The sequence below is a fragment of the Dromiciops gliroides genome, chromosome 2, assembly GCF_019393635.1.
Source record: "Dromiciops gliroides isolate mDroGli1 chromosome 2, mDroGli1.pri, whole genome shotgun sequence".
NCBI lineage: Eukaryota > Metazoa > Chordata > Mammalia > Microbiotheria > Microbiotheriidae > Dromiciops > Dromiciops gliroides.
Window position 1 is genome coordinate 563,811,912 of NC_057862.1, and position 22,257 is coordinate 563,834,168.

Sequence of the window (22,257 nt, forward strand, 5' to 3'; positions counted from 1 at the left end):
GTTGACATTTTTTATTTGTTGATTTTGTAGGATTTTTTTTTCCAGATGAAAGCCCAATTCATTCATCTATTCTTTATCTTTTTTTGTTGATGAAATGTTTTAGAAAGCTAAATTTTCAGATGCTTCCTCTTCCTTCTTTTCAGGAAGAGCTGTATATCTTCTGTTTAGTTCCAAGTAGTAAATGGTCTTCTTCCCTTTCTCCTCTGTTCCATACTGCCACCCATCAACATATCCTCTATCTCTTCAGATCCTTCTTTTTCTTTATATTCACATTGAAGCCTTTCTTTCATTTTTTTAAAATAACATTTCCTTGTCCTTTATAACCTGGAGAGCAGACTGATGTACCTTATGACCTTTACTTTCTCTTTTAGGAGGGATACCTGCCTTCATTTTTTAAAATAGATAATAGTCACTTGCTTATGGCAGAAATAAAACATGAATCATTCTCTGTAAATTCCATCAAAATTCTCCTTGATTTCAATGTATCTTACTAGAACAAAACCTTTAAGACTGAATTTCACATCTCTGAAGTATATATTTAATATTCATGCTTTTTTGCATTTCTTTATAAAGCTTGTATGTCCTAACATATGGGTGCTATGTACATCAGAGAAATGTGTCTATTCATGTCTATCCTTTGGTAATAGACAAAATTCTATCAGCTTTAACTTTTCTAAAATGATATTAATTCCTTAATTTCTTTCTTATTAACCTTTTTGTTAAACTTGTCTGGTTCTAAAAGATCTTTAACTATGATATTTTTTTCATCTATTTCATTGTATAATTCCATTAATTTTTCCTTTAAGTACTTAGGTGCTATGCTATTCAGGGTATACACACATAGACTTACACATACATATACACACATACACATACACACACTATGTATATATACATTATATATATCATATTCATATTATTTCATTGTCTATGGTTCCTTCCAGTGCAATATACATTTCCTATTTATCTCTTAACAACATCTATTTTTACTGTTGCCCTGTCTAAGATCAGGATTGTCACCTCCTCACTCCCTCCATTTTCTGGCTTTAGCTGGAGCATGATAAATTCCTCTCCATTCCCTTATTTTGACTCTGTGTGAATCTTTATGCTTCAAGCGTGTTTCTTATAAACTACAAATTAGATTCTATTTTCTAATCCATTCTGCTACCTTCATTCATTTTATGGATGAGTTCATCTCATTCATGTTCACTGTTATGATTGTTAATTGTGTACTTCCCTATACCATACCCTCTTATATTGTTACCTCTCTTAGCACCTTGCCTACTGCTTTACAGAGAAGAAATTTGTGAAAGAGAAATAATGTGATCCACAATAGTGACATAAATAAAGTGAGCTGCTTCTACTTTATTGCCCTTATCTTCTCCTTGTCTTGATTTGATCAATGTTTCCTACCTTTTCTTTTTTACCCTATTAGTTTCCCCTTCAGGATCAAACTTCTAAGAAATTGTAATTTGTTTTGCTTGCAACTATTCATTACCCAATTTCATCCTACTTTATATTCTCTTCTCTTCATATCCCCATTTCTCCTTGGTTATGTTGTACTCTTATTATCTATAACAAACTCGGTGTGTGTTTATCTTTTTATCTGTTCAATTCTCCTTTGTTTGATTCAATTAAGACTGAGGTTCATTTGATGACTCCCTACTTCTCCTTACTCTTCTCACACACTAAGAATGAGAAATAGCAATTTCTAAACCCATCTTCCTCTTCTTTTTACACTATTACATTTCTCTTACTTTTTCTTCTCTTTACTCTCCTAAATTCTATAGAAGAGAATCAATCCACCTATAGGTCCTCTATTCACTTCAACTCACTCAGTGTCCTTTAAAGACATTAAGATTTGGAAGGGACAAATAGGGACTTTTGTTTCTTCTTTTCCCTAACATTTCATCATTATATATTCCCTTTCATTTGTTAAAATAAATTTACTTTTCTAGATATCTATTGGAACGTTTTATTTCAAAGTTCCTCCATAATTTTGGTATCTTCATCAGGAATGATTAAAAGTGCTATTACATTAAAGGTATATTTTTCCATGTAGGATTATATCAGCTTTTCAAGTTATCTTAGTTATAACCCATCATCTTTTATATACTGGAAAGTTATATTCCAAGATGTCCTTTCATTTATGCTAGATAGTAGCAGGTCTTATATGATCCTTATTTTGTTCCCTTGTTACTGGAAATCTTTTTTTTCTAGCTGTTTCCATTATTTTTACTTTGATCTGGTGGCTCTGCATTTGACTATGCCATTTCTGGAACTTTATTTTTTTGGGGGTGATCAGTGAATTCTTTCTATTTTCACTTTTCTGTCTGTTTCTAATAGAGTTATATGATTTTTACCTTATGATTTTAAAAAATTGTCTAAGCTTTTTGTTTGGGATAATGGATTTCAGAGAGTCCATTGATTCTTAATTTTTGTTCTCCTTGAAATATTTTCCATGTCAGTTGTGTTTTTTAGCAGCTATCTCATATTTTTGTCTATTTTTAAATATTTTGATTTTGTTCTAATATCTTTTGTCTTGGAAGCACTGATTTCTGTTTGGTTTATTTTCAATTTTTAATTTTCATGGAATTCATTTCTTGGGTCAGGTTTATCACTTCCTGTTCTAATCTATCAATTTTCCTTCCAATTCTTTCTTCCTTTTTATTTGTTCAAATTTATTTAATTTTTATTTCTTGTTTCATTTCTTCTAGATAATTCCATAGTCTTTGTGGAAAATCCTTTTTTTTTTCTTTGAGTTTTTGCTAGCAGTTTTGTTTGTTTTTTTGTGCAAGTTGCTCTCTTTTAAGTTAGACTTTTTGGAATCAATGGATTTATAATAAAGCCTTATAGTGATCCACATTGTCTTCTATCTAATCATATCTCCAGCCTTAGTTCCTGAACTGGTGCTTTGTGCCAGGGCCAGGGTACTCCCTCTGCTGCACTTTTGGTTAGAGGGGGTTGTTCTTATTTGATTTCAACCTGGGTCACTTGTTTTCTTCTACCTCCCACAGGTTATCTGTGCTAAGAGCCAGACAAGTTTAGGGCCACATGGATTATTGAGGTTCAGAGAGCTACATCTTCAGAGCCCCTCCTACCATCTACAGACATAGGGCAATTGACATCAAAGCCCAATATTTTTTTATTTCCTTGTCTAAGTACTTCTATGCCCATACTGGCAAGTGCTACTTTTGGTTCCTTCCATAGTCTACACTGTGTCTTTCTGAACTCCTTGGAACTTTCCATTAGTAGTCCCTCAGTCTTGCTGTTTCTGGACACAAAATTTTATAAGATACAAATATTTCTGGCTCATCTCTGGGTGTTCTGGGAGGCTTCTATCATATTTACTTATAATAAAGCACACATCAAGTCTGTTTTATGGCAGGATTGTTTTCCTATTCCTATGAGGTTCTGGCTGTTTTTTTGGTAATTCTGTGGTGATTAAAGGCAGTTACCATATTTTTTCTTTTTAATTTCTTGGTCTTTTTTTGGTATCATGGTATTTTCAAGTTTTTGCTGGAGTAGGTGTGTGAGAGAAGGAATGCCTGACTCAATTCAATGCCTAACTCAATGCTTGACTTAATATCTTGACCAAAAGTCCATCAATGCCATTTTGATTAAAATTTTTGCAATTAATTTGGATCTCTAGCTTTCTTTGCTTGTTACCCAAACAGTACATTTGTATAGAGACGCTGGAAGCCATGAGTTCTGTTACTGTCTGTTTTCGTGGATTTTTGTCTTCTGTGATTTTCTAGGAATTTCTACTACTTTTCTTCCTACATTATCCCTATTCTCTCCCCACCCCATGCATATTTTCCTTTTTTTTCTTTTCCTTCTTTTCTTTTTTTAAATCAGGAATAAAATTGGTATGTATATGAATTATCTTCATAACAATTATGCAGAATTGAGGAAGTATCCTCTATATCTCCCTATTCTGGTAGCAATAACAACCATGATTTTATACAACTGCGTAGTGTCTTCTTTTCCACATGTCTTAAGAAATGATTCCTTAGTATTCTCAAAATTTGATTACTTACAATCTGGATCTCTTCCAATTGACCTTCCCTTCTTTCATTTCTTTTTTTTTCTTAATTTTTAATTTTTTTCTTTTATTTTGTTAATGCCATTTCCACTTTCCCTTGTAGTATATTAGAGAATATAACGTGTAAATTTAACTATTGTGTTTCCAATGTCATTGATGGAGAAATTAGTTATAGTCATCATGACAGATCTTTCATTTTTTTCTTCTGTTCATTATTTTCCTTTCAACTTCATCCTTAAATACTATTGAAAGATTCACTAGGTACCTTAGCAAGCTTTGAAAATCTTTTTTTCAATCCACTATTTCTTGCTGCTTTATGACACAATGCCCTTCTTACTTGTTTTTCCATCCTCCTCCATAAGATTTTCCCAATATATTTATTTGTTGTACCAGTGTTGGCCATGAAGATAAACTGTTTGCTAGCTAAAGTGGTTTCTAAACTCTTTTGACTTCCTTGTAGTGACTATCTTATGAAGGGTAAGCTTTTCAGAACATGCTGATAATCCATATTAATGCCTATTCCTTTTGCTATTTCCTACTTTTTTTCTAGTCAGATTGGAGCCATTTGATAGTGTAATCCATCTTCTCTTTTTCTTTTCCTAAATTTGTAGTGAATTTTATCTTTGTTTAACAAGTTATCTGATTATATCCAGATAGATGATTTAAAAAAATGATTGCCACATAGGAAAGTAGTCATCTCATATTTGTTAAAATATAGTCAGTTTTATTTTTGGTGATATTATTGGGCATTTACTATGTCTAACACTTTAAAACTTTTTTTTTCCTTTAAGAAAGTTTCATAACCTGTGAATTTGAGGATTCCATAGAGTCTACCAACTTTTGTTATCTTTTGTTTATTGATCATATAATATTTTTCATATTTTCAATAATTCTCTATGCTAACCTTTTTATAGAAGGAATTATGTATTTGAGTGCATATTGATCTCGTTAGAAAATTCTTATAAAGTTATTTTTATTCAAAGAATTTCATTACCTCTTCTTCCTTGTCTGAGGTGACTATATGGCCCATTGCATAGAATCCTGAGTCTTGAATCGAAAAAATCTTGGTGTAAATCCAGATTCAGACACTTATTAGCTGTGTGACCTTGGCCAAGTAATTTAACCTGTTTCAGTCTCTAAATTTGTAAAATGGAGATAATTAAAGCCACCTCTCAGAACTATTATGAGGATTGAATAAAATTTTGTAAAGTACTTAGTAGCATGTATGGTGCATAGTAGGTTCTATATAAACATTTATTCTCTTCCTAACCTCCTCCTCCCTTCTTCAAAAGATGTTGGTGACTAAGTTATAATTACCTTCATAGTGATCTTTTGGATTATGCTTAACATGCATACTGAAATATGAGAACACAAAGTATGACATGAAATTGTGTTTCTTGTAGTCTTTTGACACAGGATAAAATGTCACCAGTTCTTTTAATTGCTTCTCATAGGAAAACCTGTGAGACATCCTTCCACTTTTCTATTGATGTGTGTTGGACATTTGCCACTGAATATGTCTCTAAATCATATCAAATGGTTTCAGTAACTTTCACTAATTTGATCAGATTATCAATACATATAATTGGATTTCTTTTTACAATTTCAATGAGTAAATATCATTTGCCCTTTACCAGAAAACCAGTTAATTGCTATCTTTGCAAATCTATGTGACCTTTCAAAAGTTAATTCTGAAGTCCTAGCTGAAAATGGCCAAGGATTCAAGTGAAACAACTTTGGAAAATTATTTCTGGATTGAATTTCTCCTCATGCATTCTTCTTCAACATCACATTTCTGAAAGAATTTACCTAAGGATGGGAATTCCCCATGAGAGAGAATGTCCCCACTCAACATTCAAATCCATCTCTAAGTACAAAGCATATTGAGGAACAAACTTATTTTGGATCTTATCCAAAAGGGAAGACTGTTTCAGGAGTGTGGCTAATGTATTTGGAAAATTTTCATGGGATAATCTATAACGACCTCCAATTTACTAAGTAATGTTTCTGAAAAATTCCAAATCACAATGAGGGTTAAGTGACTTCCCCAGGGTCATACAGCTAGTGTCAAGTGTCTGAGGCCAGATTAGAATCCAGGTCCTCCTAAATCCAGGGCTTTATCCACTGTGCAACCTACCTACCCCCTAATTAAGTAAATTCGATAACTGATATTTGACATATAACTGTATATGTATGTGTGAGTTCAAATCTGGACTCAGACACTTAGTAGCTGTGTGACGCCAGGCAAGTCATTTAACTATGTTTTCCCTAGGTTCCTCATCAATAAAATGAGCTGGAGAAGGAAATGGCAAAGTATTCCAGTATCTTTGCCAAGAAAAACTCAAATAGGGTCACAAACAATCAGATTATGACTGAAATGATTTAACAACAACAAAACACGTGTGTCACACAATTAAGAGATCTACAGAATTATTCAATCATAAAAGAATAAACTTCATGCTCACATGGCCAAGCTCTGCTTTAGTAGAATAATACAATACTATGGTATGGAGATTATATAATCCTAGTTCCTTGTTTTACATATTAAGAAACTGAGGGCCAGAGAAATTAAAGGATTTTTCCATTGTTATGTGGCAACCTGGCAGCAGAGCCAGGCTGTACCTCTCCTACCTACAGTTAAGGAAGTCTGGTTTTCAACCATGAATATTCCTCTTCTTCTCAAGGCCAGAAGTAGAATAGTTTGGTTTCCCCCTAGGAACAATGAGGAGGAAAGGTTCTTTCTGCTTTTCTTTATGTTCTCTTTCTGTATCAGCCATACCCCGAGTACAGTGATGAAGTATAGAAAAAATAGCAAATATCAGATTGCATCTGCTCATAATATTTGTTCAAGCAATTCAGTTAAGTTCCATTTATAGGTCTATCTGATTTTTTTCTACTACATAAAAATAGTTTAATTTTTTTCAACAAATAAAGTCAATTCAAGTCAATGAACACTCATTATCAATCTTATTGACTAATGAATTTTTGTTTGACTGGGCAGTCTGAATCAGTTGTAAGTTCCTAGGATCATAAATCTAGAATGGGAAGGGACCTCAGAGGTAATCAGGTCTAGCATCCTGTACACAGAAAGAACAGTAGGCAAGAGTCAGGCTACTGGAGTCCTACTTTTAGTTTTAGCACTGCCTAGTTCTGTGACCTTGGTTAAAAAACTCAACCTTTCAGATCCTCAGTTTCTTAATCAATAAAAATGAATAATTTGGACCATATGGTCTTTAAGGTTCCTTTCATCTCTTCTTTTCTATGATTTTATTAGCAGGTGTTTAGTATCACAAAAGTTTAAAAAGTTTGTTGATATATTATTTGTTTATGTATTTTTGTTGATATGTTATTTGTTTATGTATTTTTTATTTTATTGCTATATTACCTTCATCGATACAGCTCTTCAAACCCCCTTGGCCTTTGGGGCCAGAAAGAAATTTAAGTGAGACAAGGCTGTGGCAATTTTGATAAAACTTGACCCTTCTTTCTGGTCATGAGTATCCTAATAAGTAAGAAATGATGAGACCTGAGCATACATTAACAGACTTTGGTGTTTTAAAGAATAAATCTTAAAAAAATTTATCTGATGTATTTGATAATATGAAAAATGTGGTAATTAAGTGTGATAAAGCAATTTCATGGACCAAAGTTACTATTAATTTCATACAAACAAATAGAATATTTAATTTTTCTGCTCTGGCTTTGTTCGTTTTTCTGTAACTATACCTATAGAATCATAGAATTTTAGGACTGGGAGGAGTATTAGACATCAGTAAATAAGACCTCTTTATTTAAAGATAAGGAAATTCAAGCCCAGAGAGATTAAACAAATTGTTCTAGCTCCCACTGGTTTAGTGAAAGAGTCACTTAAACACAGGTCTCTTGACTTTCTGTCTAGAGTTCTTTCTACTATGTCACATTTTAAAAGTTTTACTCTATATATTATATGCATTAATCCATATTATTAGAGCTGTAACTTACATGGGGATTTGTCCTAGGGTACACCCTCTATGATGTGACCATCAGGTGGTAAAGGGTACATCTTCAAGCCTCACTTTCTGGTCCTCTAGAGTGGTGGTATCAAATTCAAATAGAAACAGTGGCTAAACCATATATAAGGATCCCTACAGGTTGAATATTGACTTAGAAAACCACATATTAACTATGTATTATTGCATTTTTATTTATTTCGTTAAAATATTTCCCAATGAGAGAGCAGTTAGGTGGCACAGTGGATAAAGCACCAGCTCTGGATTCAGGAAGATCTGAGTTCAAATCTGGCCTCAGACACCTGACACTAGCTGTGTGACCCTGGACAAGTCACTTAGCCTTCATTGCCCTGCCCTGCTCCCCCAAAAATTCCCAGTGAAATTTTAATATGGTTCAGGCTGTACTCAGGAGTGCTGTCCACACATGGATGAGGGCCAGGACATATTGATGGCTAGACTATGCCCTTCTGGAACAACTATAGCCATATTGAGACTCTCCTTTGTACCAGTGAGCCCTCTTCCCCCTCCCAACACCAAATGAGTTTTGACTCAGGCATATTTTCAGCTAGTTACAGTTCTGCTCATTACACATAATGTAAAACCAAGCAAGCATTTTCTAAGCACCTACTATACACCAGTCACTGTGCTGGACGTGTGTTGTTGACAAAAGTAAAATCATTTCTACCCTCAAAAAGCTTAACACATATACATATGCACACACGCACACATACTTTGACTGTTATATACATTAAAAGATATAATTCTGTATCTTATTCATTCACTGCTGGGATTACATTAGAAAAAAATAACTCTTATAGCTTATGACTGAGATTATTCCTGTTCCTCCTCTCTCCCCTGCTTTGCCCCAAGTCATTGGTCCAATATATTTGGAAATTTCCTCGGGGGTAGCTAGGTGGCGCAGTGGATAAAACACCGGCCCTGGATTCATGAGGACCCGAGTTCAAATCCGACCTCGGACACTTGACGCTTACCAGCTGTGTGACCCTGAGCAAGTCACTTAACCCTCATTGCCCTGAAAAAAGAAAAAGAAATTTCCTCAGCTTGTTTATTTCTGTTCCATTCACATGTCCCAGGTACAGTGAAATCCTGGGCCTCCAATCTGTGGATAAGGGTTGATACCTTAATCATGGAAGGATAAGGGAGGAGAAATCTAGGCTGGGACTGGTGGCACAATGGAAGGAAGAGAATGGGCTTTTAATGTCAGAATCTGGAAATCTTAGGGCAGAGAAATAGATGGTATTAAGGTTAGCAAAGGGGACTCTACTTGTTCTTAAACAGGAAAGAGGAAAGAGGCTAGGAGGGCAGATCTGTGGAAGAACTGAGTCATGATAACACACATGATCTTTTGTTCTAGCAGCTCCCAGGACTAGGTTTCCTGAAGCCACAGGAACGGTGAATCCTTGGTTTGTTCTCTGTGTAGCAGGGGAGCATCAGTTGGGGAAGGAAGGGCAATATTAAAGACCATTACTTCACCAGGCCCCATGAGAGGATTAAATCAGGTTTCTTAATAGAACCTATTTTAGGAGTAGGTGATGTTATGATTTCAAAAACCCTCTGTCCCATATATAGCATAGTTCAGTGAAAAGAGCACTGGATTTGGTGTGAGAGGGCCTGCATTCGAATCCTGCCTGTGGGAAACCAGATAAGTCAAGTAAGTGATCTGGGCTTCAGATACTTCATCTGTAAAATGAGGCTTTGGACTAGATGGCCTGTCAGGTCCCTTCCATCCTTGATCCAGGTTACAATTAAGTTCTCCTCACTTGTTAGCTAATGACCAAAAATTCCTTTATTCGAGACAAGGCCTTTCATTGCACAGTAAGAAATACAGATTTAAAATGCAAATTCATCATTGAAGCAGATTTTTTTTTTTTTTTTTTTTTTTTGCTGAGCAGTGAGGGTTAAGTGACTCGCCCAGGGTCACACAGCTAGTAAGTGTTAAGTGTCTGAGGCCAGATTTGAACTCAGGTCCTCCTGAATCCAGGGCCAGTGCTTTATCTACTGTACCATCTAGCTGCCCCTGAAGCAGATTTTGATGACAATTCATTCCTATGAGAGCATTTTCTGTCCATCATGTATTGAGTGTGAGTGAAATAAGATCTTCTGCAGTTCTGCTGGAGGGGAGAGGGCCAGATGTATACTTAGGCACAACTGATTCTCATGGTCCTTAGGTACAACATTCCTTTTGATGCTAGGCTGGGGAGTCTGATGCCAATGTCAAAGCCAGGTAGATGTATTTCATCTAAGACGCCAGACAAATTTTATGCATTTGTCTTCCTTCTGTTAACAGTGCCTATGTTTTGCAGCAAGGAATGGGGACAACTGGTAGATTTAAACATATTTTTTTTGTCATGTGTTACTCAGCAGCAGTTAACTAGTTTTTTTTTTAAATAATGGTATCCATTTTTAAAATTAAAAAAATAAATTGAAATGCTTTTAAAGGATTTTTCTGAAAAAAAATTCACCACATTAAATTGAAACTAGAAATCAAAATTGACTTCAAAGGAAGGTCTTGTATATTTCCTAGGACATAGAGCTAGAAAGACCTTTTGAAATTATCCAACTCAAACCCTTCATTGTGTAGCTAAAGCAACGGGATTTGTCCAATGAGTCCCAAAGTAACAGTAACTACCTGTGAAATAGAAGTAGGGGTTATCATAATAATAATTTTTCTAGATAACTAATACTTACACAGGGTGTCACAAAAGTCTTAGGGCAGTTTTAAGCTATTAATAACTTCAATAGTTTAAAACTGCCCTAAGCCTTTTTGGGACAAACTATGTAGAGCTTTAGGGTTTATAAAGTGATTTACATATGTCATCTCATTGAACTCTTAGTAATCTAGCAGGGGAGGGAAGGTAGAAATTATTATTATTCCTATTTTAGAAATGATTAAATGGAGACCAACAGAGGTTAAGTATCTTGCCCAGGATCATGTCACTAGTAGGTATCATAGATAAGATTCAAATCAAAGACCTCTTTACTCTGAGCCCAAAACTTTATTCATTACACTATAGTGCCTCCGATACTCAATATGTCACCGGGTATTAAGTATTTTTCTTTTAATATTAATGATTAGATGTAAATTAAATGCCAATACAGAAATAATTCAGGATACCCTACATGTGTTTAAATGATATCTGTTATGACAGGTGTCGAGCATGAATCTCCTCCCTGTTAAAATATCCACTTGGGTTTCAACTTTTGATCTGCCAATGGAAACCTAAGTAATCTGATAATATCCCTTACCAGTTGTTAGCAAAAATCTTGCTACTATCCAGCTGGTCTGGATTGATTTATTTATGAATATTCTTTAGAAAACATTTTATATTAACTAAACTAGTCTTAGAAGATTTAAATAGTATAAAATTGAATAGAATTATAGATCAGATGCAATTTCCACTCAAGGACATATATTATGTGTTTTTTTCCTAAATTTACACCTCTTCCAAAGTTTCCTATTTATATAAAGGGTACTGGCACCCTTCTGGGCAGCTAGGTGGTACACTGACCCCAAAGTTGGGAGGACCTGAGTTCAAATCTGACCTCAGACATTTACTAGCTGTGTGAGGCTGGACAAATCACTTAAATCCAATTGCCTTAAAACATGCAGGGTCATCTCCAGTTGTCCTGGTGTCTATCTTGCCACTGGACCCAGATGGCTGTATAGGAGAGAGTGAGGCTGGTAACTTTGCACAGCCCTCCCTCACTTAAATCCAGTCCATTGCAAGTCATGATATCACCCCAATATCATGGTCCTCTTTGAGAATGAAGGACAAACAACACCAATAACTAACAGCCTTTGAGTCACCTGGGTTCACAAACTTGGGATTTACTTCAATTCTTCACTTTCTCTTTATTATACATATCCAATCAGTTATCAAATCTTATCATTTCTACCTCCATGCCATCTCCTACATCCATCAACTTCTCTCTACTTAAAGAACCACCATGCTAGTTCAGGCCTCCATCACCTCTTGTTTGGACTATACAAAAGCTTCCTGGTATCCGCCTGACTCAAATCTTACCACATTACAATTAATCCTTTACAAAGTTGCCAACATAATTTTCATAAAAGTGTACATATGGAACCATACACTCCCTTTCTCAATAAACTTCTCTGGTTCTCTACTAACCTGTAGAGTCAAATATAAACTCTTCTGTTTGGCTTTCAAAGTCCTTCACAAACTGCCCCCAAACCTACCCTTTCAACCATGTTACATATTGTTCTTCTTCCTACACTTTGTAGTACAGCTTTCCTGCTTGGTTTCCACTCCAGCATATTCTCTGGTGACTTCTTCTCCTCCCAACCCACATCCCCTTCTCAGCTTCTTTTTGTGTATTATCTTCAATTATAAGCTCCTTGAAGGCAAGATCTCTCTCTCTCTCTCTCTCTCTCTCTCTCTCTCTCTCTCCCTCCCTCCTTCCCTCCCTCCCTCTTTCCTTCCTTCCTTCCTTATTTGTATCCTCAATGCTTAGCATAGTACCTGACATATAGCAGGTACATAATAAATGTTTATTGACTATTAATTTAAAATAACCTCCATAGCTCTCTATGAATCCAAAGAATTTTCTGATAATACTAATAACTGAAGATTCTTTTCACATACAGATTAAAAAGAAATGCCTGAAGGTCTATGTTAGTCCTGCAACTGATTTTTAAATAAAACCATAATTAGGCATTTTGTTGCCCAAGATAAGTCACACAAAACATGTCCCAAGATTGTGGAGACCTGGGACACATGGTCCTTTGTGGGGAGAAACTAGTCAGCAAGAGAAGAAGAGACACTGCTATTGCTTCCTATGAATAGCAAACACAAGGTACCTCAAGGCTGCCACTAGGTAGGCCAGTCTGGGACTACAATATACGCAAAGCAGTTTAACACAAGGTAAACTGAGGAGGGAGAAAGCACTGACAACTGAAGTGATTAAAAAAGCTTCATGAATAAGCCACTTGTTGATTGATCAGTTGAGGTGGTAGCAGAGCTGGGGCTTGATGGAGGATAAGGATTTTCTGAGGCAGAGACATTGGTCCTAGGTGATGTGAAGCATGGAGGCGGAAGAGGGTGTGCCAGTCTTGAGGGAGAATGAGTGGCTCATTTTGGAATATATAGTCAGTGCTTGAAGAGGAGCAGTATGAAATAAGACTTGAGAGGTGTGTAGGAGCCAGAGGTCCTTAAAACAAGCTTAAATACTCTAGAAGCAACAGGGAATCAAAGAAAGTTTTTGAGAAGAGAAACTACAAGGTTTGATAAACTACAAGGTTAGAAAAATCACTCTGGCAGTTGAATGAAGGACTGATAGATTGGAAAAGGAAGAGACTAGAAGTGGAGAGACCAATTAGGAGACAACAATATTAGAGTTGTCTATGTGAGAAATGAGGATTGTCTGAACTAAGGTGATGGTTATGAGAATGGAAAAAAAGAATACAAATGAAATATGTTAATAGAGGTAGAATTGTTAAAACTTGGCAACTGACTGGATGTAGGTGATTAGAAAGAGGGAAGAGTCCTTTAGTTTATTCTGATAAATATTTAGTAAGAATTAATAATAGCTAGGAAACTGGTGTTGCTTTCAAAAGAACTAGGAAAACTTGGTAGGGTGGCAGGCCAAAAAGGAGAACATAATGATTTCTCTTTTGAACGTAATGAATTTGAGATGCCTACAGCATATCATATGGAAATGTTCCCCAGGGAGGACTAGAAGATAAGAGAGATTAGAACTGTAGATATGAATATAGGAGTCATCTTTATAGATAAGATAATTGACATGCTTTGAGAGATAGTGAAGGATAGAAGGGCTTGGCATGTTATGGTTCATGGAATTGTTAAGAGTTGGATGTGACTAACTGAACACCAAAAAAATCCATGAGGTCACCAAGATGAAAGAGAAGTGGGTCTATGATGGAGCACCAAGGGAAAACTAACAGTTAAGGGGTATGCAAAAGTTGACTTTCCAGCAAAGAGTGGTAGGAAAGGTAAGAGGAGAACCAGGAGAGAGGAGCATCATGGAATGTTGAGATTGTATACAGGAAGAAGGGATGATCTGTAATAATACAGAAAACCAAAAAAAACATCACTTTTCCTTTCTTGGCCTTAGTGCCCTCATTTATAAAACACAAGGGGTGGACTAAATGATTTAAAAAGTTCCCTTCAGCTCTAAAATTTATGATTCTATTACTATTTTAATCTTTTGACATGCCAGTAGATAAGATAGCAAAGAGAGATTGAGGGCAAATATCCAAACAACAAAATCAGCTCCAGAAGCTAGTATCTTTCCCATGAGAAATATGGAAATATTTTAATGCTTCTGGGACAGACAACACCAAAATTGTTTTGCTTCCTCTTAAATGTTACGCTTTAACCATGCTTATAACTCCATTAAAGCCCCCTCGTTCTTCTAATCCCATTTCACTTTGGCATAGGGAAAGCTGCTTCCTGTTTTCATTGGGCACTGCGTGAGAAGTGGTAAGGGCAGTACAGGGGGAGTGGAGGAAATCTTACTACTAAAATTATTGTGGGAAAGCAAAGAAACAACATACTCCAGAGATGACTGAATGAATGGGAAAATTATTGGTGATTTCAATGGAGGAAAAAAATACATCTGTCGTCTCCATGGCTCTAACACCCAACAAGAAGATGGCATGTCAAAAGCAAACATAGTAAACAATAGCAAGAGCCAAGATCTTCATGAAGGTCGGCAATTCAGCAAAAACATTCTGCCACTTATCTGAGAGAATGTAATAAACATTTCTATATGAGATCTTAGCACTGTAGAGCTCATAAATAGCCCAGATGTCACAGAGAAGAGATGTATATGAAAGGTAATAACGGAGAATGTTTGGAATGAATCCTCAACACTTCTGACTGCTGTTAACCCCATTCTGACCTCAATCTTTAGCAGTTTCAATGGCAGATGCAATTTCTTTCATTCAATGCACTATTTTTATCAGCCAGTCAAGATGGCACTTATACCAGTGCTAGGCAGCTGGACTAAGCTTTGAATTAATGATCAAGTAAAAACAGTGGGCTTATAAACATGTTATTTTAGAATGAAAGGGCAAAAAAATCACACCTTACAAATTATAATTAAAAACGGGAGATGGATCAAATACCAGTGTAGAATTTATATATAACTTTCACCACAACCTCTCCATCCTTCCTCCCCCAAACTAATTTAATGGGAAAATAGTATGATATAATGGTTAGAATGCCTTGAAGTCAGGAAGGCTTGAGTACAAATCCTTTCTATACTGGTTAACCATATAGCAACGAGCAAAGTAATTAAACCTCTCTGAGCCTCAGTTTCCTCATCTTTAAAATGGGACTAAAAAACCAACAACCTTGCACTACCTTTATCTCAGTATCATTGTGAGACTCAAACAAGATGATAAATATGAAATGCTTTGCAAACCTTAAAGTGTTAAAGGAATATCAGGAGAATCTATTAAAAGTTAGTTTTCTCTGAAAGTTTAAGTTTGTTTTGAATGACATAGTACCTGTTTAAAATGACCATCCATTAAGTGTTTTTAAACATGGCTACTTATTTTCATCTTTCATCATTCTAATCAATCATGTAATAAATCAACAAGAGTAAACAAGTGCTTAGTATCTGCCAGGCACTGTCCTATGTTCCTGGGATTAAAATAAAGGCCAAAAAAGAGACACCTCTCTTCATAGAGTTTACTTTACATTCTTCTTGAGAAGATGACATATGAATAACTATACACACATATAAGATACATACATACAAAGTGGATGGAATTCAACTTTGGATACTAATAATTCAAGAATATTGATAATAATGACAACCTTAGATGCTAATAATTGAAGATGCTTTCTTAGAGGAGAAAAATATAACAGCTAAAATAATTCCAGTAGAATCTAGGATATCTTGAGCAATTAAACCTGTGATCTCCTAAAAGTGACAGGAACAGTTTTCCTATGTGATAGTAGCATAGTGATCAACCAAGCAACATGACAGAGAAGTAAGTCTCAGCCTGAGACAATGAAATGAGCATGTCTTTTTCTTACTCTGTCATTGGCTTTGGAAAACCTCAAACTATGTATTGTGCTGAAATGATCTGAATATCCAGTTGGGTTTGAATACAATGAATAACACTTTCTTTTTTTAAATAACTGCCATTTTGCCTCTATATAATGTGTTTATATGTAGTTTCTTATCAGAATCTTCCCAAAGGGCCAATAAGCAAACACGGTATTTGCAAAATGGCTAAACTGGCCATTCATTGGCAGTTGGGACTGTTGTCAAAGCTGGCTTTCAGGGAGCTCGGTGACAAGACATTCATTAGTAAAGCAACTATGTGATGGGTGATCTCTTCACCTTACTCTCTTCTCTAACAGCACACACACATATAAACACATCCACTGACTACTATAACTTATCCAAGCAAATTGAAGCAGAGAGTTAGGTCATGTATTTAAAGGAGTCTCAAAGATTTAAAGTGTCTTTTTCTTTGGTAAACTCATTAAAAGAAAAAAAAGTTGATTTGTGATTTTTTGGAATGAATTATATTTGCATACCACTCTAAAGTATATAAGCAGTATCAGAATCTTTATAAAATTATAGCTAAATAAATAGGTCCTACTAATAGCTAAATAAATAGAAGTTATTTTAATAGAACTCTAAAATTTACAAAATACTTTATCCATGTTATCTCATGTATTGTTCACAAATAATACAGGATTCAAACTCTATTCTTCTTTCCTACAAATTCGGCACACTACCCTCCATACCACCTAGTTATCAACTGTAGAAAGAGGCCAATACATTCGCTCACCTACAGGAGAATGGAGACATCTTTTAGTTGTTGTTAAAACCTCAAAAAATAGCTTTGACACTTGCCAGGCAGGAGTAAGGGCTGTGAAAAAGAATGCTCTTTGCATGGATCATATATTTTATCTTGATATAAGGAATAACCTTTTAACAATCAGAACCATCCCAAAGTGGAAAATCCTGCCTCAGGATGTAGGGGGCTCTCTCTTACTGGATATCTTCAAGCAAAAACTAGAGGACCAATTGTTGAGTATGTTGCAGATAGGATTCTTGTTAAGAAGCATTTTAGTGAAATAGTAGGATAGAGAGAGTGTGGCACTGAGAGTCAGGAAGATCTGAGTTCATTCCCTCAGATTGTGTGGCCCTGGCCAAGTCACTTTACATCTTAGCCTCCATTTCTCATTTGCAAAATGGGGACAATTGAAGCATATATCTTACAAGGTAGATGTCAGGATAAAATGTGATCACATTTCATGCTCTGCAAACCTCTAAATGCTACATTGTTGTTGTTTTTTAGTCACATCTGACTCTTAGCGACCCCATTTGTGGTTTTGTTGGCAGAGATACTGAAGTGGTTTGTCATTTCCTTCTCCAACTCACTTTACAAATGAGGACACTGAGCCCCAAAGGGTTAGAGTCACACAGCTAGCAAATTCCTCAGGCTGGATTTGAACTCAGGAAGATGAGTGTTCCTGACACCAGGTCTGGCACTCTATTTACAGCACCACTTAGCTGCCCCTATAAGGGCTATGTAAGAATTATACAAAAGCTAGCTATGCTCAGGTATAAATTGGATTAGATGGTCTCTGAGGTGCCTTTCAACTGAGATTCTGATATCTTTGCCACTCCCCACAAGCATAGTCAGACTCCTTTTCCAGTGATAAGAGGCATCTCCAATTTGGATCTTACAGTCTTATGCAAATTTGGGTGATGAGGTAAATGATATTGTCCAGAACCTATGGGAATGTGTTCCTTTTTGTCTCTGTTTTAGCACATGTTCAGCAACCATCTTTCACCTGGCCACTTTCCAAAAGCGATTGTAATCCTAAAAGTTGTTGGGGAAAGGAGTACCCTGAGAGGTCTGAACCTTCTGTTTTCAGCAGAACTGAACCATTCTGAGACTTTCAATCTGATTCCTCATCTTTCTGAACAGACTTTCTACAATTCAGCCCTCCTTTTTTTATGCCATCCTTTGGACAGTGGGTGGAGGGGAGAAAATCTGGAATGGAAGAAGTCAGGTACTGAAAACCATAAAGATCTTTTGTTGTGAGTAGAGGAGGGAGGGAGTTTGTGGGAAGTTTAGCTTAAATTAACCAAGATTGGATTGCCTTTTCACTCTTCACATAGAGAAAGCCTGTTTTCCTCTTAGGAGTTTGCTTTTTTAGATGCAATAGTGTCTGTACCTTTATCCTTGCTGGCTTCAACAGCTTCTTCTGATGAAGGGCTGGGTGCGGTAGTCGGCTGTACCTCATCTTTAAAAGGGAGAAAAAGAAATAGAGCCTATTAGTTGTTACTGTCAAGCTGGGAATTCCCCTGCCCCTCCACCAAAAATAAACCTAACCTTGGCTAAGGAAGGTCAAATATTAAACATTCTTTGATGAAAAAGTGGTTTGATCCTGCCTCTGAACAATCAATGGATTAGAGACCAGAGACCATCTGATAGTGACTGAGTTCAATAAGGATGCACTTATTTCCTTTTACAGAAAGTATTATTTTTATTCTTCTTATTTTTAAATAGCATTTTATATTATTTTTTCAATTACACTGAAAGGATTATTTTTAAACCATTGGCAGCACCCCTTCCTCAAACTTCGGAGGTTCGTTGTTTTCGTTCGGGAATAGAACAAAAACAAAAGCAAAAGCCTTCTGGCTTCTAAGAAGTGTTTTTATGTGTGTGTTTTTAAAGTTTGGGTTCCTTAGCACAGCATTTCTTCTAAGTTATGCCAGGCTGTCAAGCCACAGGGAACATTTCAGATGGCTGTCAGTGCAGGGATATGCAAGAAAGGGAGCATTTGTAAGAAGGCACACAAGCCATTTAACATTTCAGATTGTCCACGCACAGGAGGAGAAGTAAGGAATTTTGGACTGCCAGTGATGGCACCGATTAAATGGGGAATGGGAGATGGGGGGTGGGGGGGGGAGGGGGGAAGAAAAGGGCAAACATAGGCCAGAAGCCTCATCAATAAGATCAGGTGAGTGATGTTTCCATTAATTACCACTTAGGTAGTAAAGAATTAGCAAACACCTTTTAAATGGTTTAAAAATAATAGAATTAATATAATAACCATTTGGAATATTTTTATATTAAATCTGAAATACAACAAGGTACATTATAACTATTTATAATGAATTGATGGGATTGTAGGGAAATAAGTAACTCAAGTTTGCATAAATATTTACCTAAATCTAAAGATTAGTGCTACATTTGCCTTTTTATCTTCAAATCCTCCACAATCTGATTCCCATATATCTTTCCTGTCTTATTTCACAGTTTTCCTTCTTCATGAATTCTTTAGTCACATTTGCCTGCTCCTTGTTCCATGTGAATGACATCCATCTCTTACCTCTTTGCCTTTGCATAGGCATCTGTATTATGCTCCCTCCACACCTGCATGTCTTAGAATACCTAGCTTCCTTTAAAGAATAGAGCAGTCACCTCATACCTGAGACTTAAAAAAAACCCTACCCAGTTGTTAGAAGTTTTCATCTTAAAATATCGTCGTATGACTTAATATATGCTTTGTAACTATCTCTATGTATAGTATTACTCCATTCCCCCATAGAACAGAATCTGCTCGAGGGATGGGGGCTGTTTTGTTTTCAGCTTTGTAACCCCAGGACCTAGGATAGTACCTCATACAGAGTTAGTCACCTTGTACTTAGGTTGCTGTACAAGATCCTGGGGGGAGAAACACCATTTCTGTCTCTATGACATTTACAATCTAGAATGAGAGATGATAATACCTGTAGTACCTACTTTACAGGGTAATTATGAAGATCAAATAAGATAATAGTTGCAAAGACCTTTGATAAACCTCAATGGCCCAAATAAATAACTATTATTTAGTAATCATGAGAGAGGCATGGAGCAGGGGACAGTGCTGTAGTTGGGATCAGGTTGAAAGTGTGACTTTGACCCTTCAGAGCTGTCACTACTTTTCTGAGCTTCAATTCCCTCTCTGTAAATTGGGGGTAATCATACTTGTAGTACTGATTTTGTTGTTACGGAGCTCAAATGTGTGTTTTAAGCACTTTGCAAGCTTTAAAATGTAATACAGAGATTCACTATTATTATCATGTGACCCAAGCACAGATAACTGTAACACAATGCCTGATAAGTTCATAAGGGAAATACAAGGAAAGTACTATGTGATGTCCCAGGGAGAAAGGTCATTCTCACTGGGGGCATCAGTAGAGATGAGTTTTACTTTTAGGTCATATCTATACTTGACCATAGAATCAACCCAATTACTGATTTCTGCATAACCAATCAACTTGTCTGTGCCTTTGATCTGATTTGCTAATTAAGGTTGTCAAGGCTACTGCCTTAACAGCCTTTTGATCTTATGTTTTTCATCACTTGGACTTGACCTTTGAGGGTAGATGATTCACAATAAAGTCATAATTCATATGAACTGTACAGCAAAGAAGAATATTATTTCATTAGCAAAGAAGCTGACTCCGAGTTTCATTAGAATAAAGCCTCCTACTTTCTTTACATCCAATGCAGGGTGATCATTAGTATCTTGCTAGTCATACAGTTAAGTCTTCCCCTGATGCCTTATCGTGGCTTTAGGGTGACCCTGGATTCTTGCAGGCTAGGTCAGTAGAATGGAAGCTCTAGTTGGATCCAGCAAGGTGTGAAAGCTTTGCCAATGATTGACTAACTGTGTGCATGTCTGTCTTTGGAGTACCAATCCATCTCAGTGCAGAGAGACTCATCATTAGATGGTGGCTCAGAGGGAAAGGAATGTGTTTGGTCACAAGACAGTCGTTGAGACCACCTACTCAGGCACAAAGAGTTTGAAATCAATTTCAGTAGGACTACCTACACCAGGGAAATCCGGGTTCTTTTGAAGTTTTGAAAGAGAATGCATGGTGGGCTCTTGATAAATGCTAGGCTGGAAACAAATGAAGAACACTGACAATGAACCTGGATAGGGGGTCAGCCAGATTGCCCACTTGGAAGAACATGAAAACCAATTTAAGACTCCATTTAGAACTGATCTTTTATGTTGTCAGGGTACCATCATTGCAGAGATAAAACTATCAGATTCAAGACGAAAGAGGGACTATTTCCCACCGCCCTGTACTGATGGGCTTTATAACCCCTTTAGTCCTAAAAAGAAGTGGCCTGTTGTTATCTGATTAAGGGAAAAGGCTGAGTCCATGAAACATGGCACATTGTGTCTGTGTGTGTGTATTCAGGGGAAGGAAAGACTATGGAGAAAATGCAGTTTGGAACAAAGAGATGAGTGAATAAAACCTGCGAAACCTCAGCAATTGCTGTATGGCCTTGACTGTCAACAGTTAGTTGAATAATATTGGACAGCCAAATGTAATAGGAACAGTGACAATTTTTCATATGAAACTCATCTACAAAGAACATCCTGGGAGGATGGGGGAACCCCCCCCCAAAGCCTCCAGCATCACAAATTCATTTATTTGCAAGGGCTGTGTGGCCATAAACTGAACTGGCTGACTCAATAATGGGACCCAAGGTCCTCAGTGCCTTGCTTCAATGCTTTTCCTGAATGGCCTTCTCCAGTATCATTTTCCAAGTTAGAAATAAAAGCTCACATTTTGCTATTGAGAGTTACGAGGCTAAAGCAGGAAGTTTTAGGAGGAAAAGTAACCTTTCTCCTTGTTTTAAGTGGAAGTGCATTGAAGAGAATAGGTGTCTGGCAAATGTTAGACCAAGACCACCATTTAAACCAAAACAAACCATTTTATACTCAGGGGAGGTGACTTGGAAACTAAAGGGAGTGAAGGTATTTTTAGTCATTCAGTAGCAGTTATTTTGATAACTGCATAATTTCTCCTGTCATGTTTTTAGTAGAGAGCTTTCTAGGATACAAAAATAGGCAGAAGCAAGGATAAATCAAAGGTAATGATAATTTCTTTTCAGCTATAAGTGCTATTTCATTAAAAAATGTCCAATTTATAACCTACAACTTAGAATTTATCAACACACAATTTACAAATCTGTCCCATCATGAACCAAGGCTTTTACTGGAAGCCTTTGTTTCTCATATATGACTACGGGCCATGAAAGTCAATCTCAATAAACCAGTTTATCAGAGTAGGTAAAGAAATAAATGGGAACATTTTGGGGGGGGGGTCCACATCTGTGGTTTCATTCGTATAGGGATCTCATGGTGAGAAGACAATCTCTGCAGATGCAGATCA

At 36.4% G+C, this 22,257-nt stretch overlaps 1 protein-coding gene across 3 annotated transcripts in view; it reads right to left on the minus strand.

The window, feature by feature from the left end:
* The window catches only part of MACROD2 (mono-ADP ribosylhydrolase 2), a 2,303,223-nt gene that overhangs the window by 119,448 nt on the left and 2,161,518 nt on the right, over positions 1-22,257 (minus strand). For all 3 annotated transcript variants that reach the window (XM_043982733.1, XM_043982732.1, XM_043982731.1), the window contains one exon: positions 18,252-18,320. In XM_043982733.1, the coding sequence (XP_043838668.1) occupies positions 18,252-18,320 (69 nt within the window). The remainder of the gene's footprint in view (positions 1-18,251; positions 18,321-22,257) is intronic.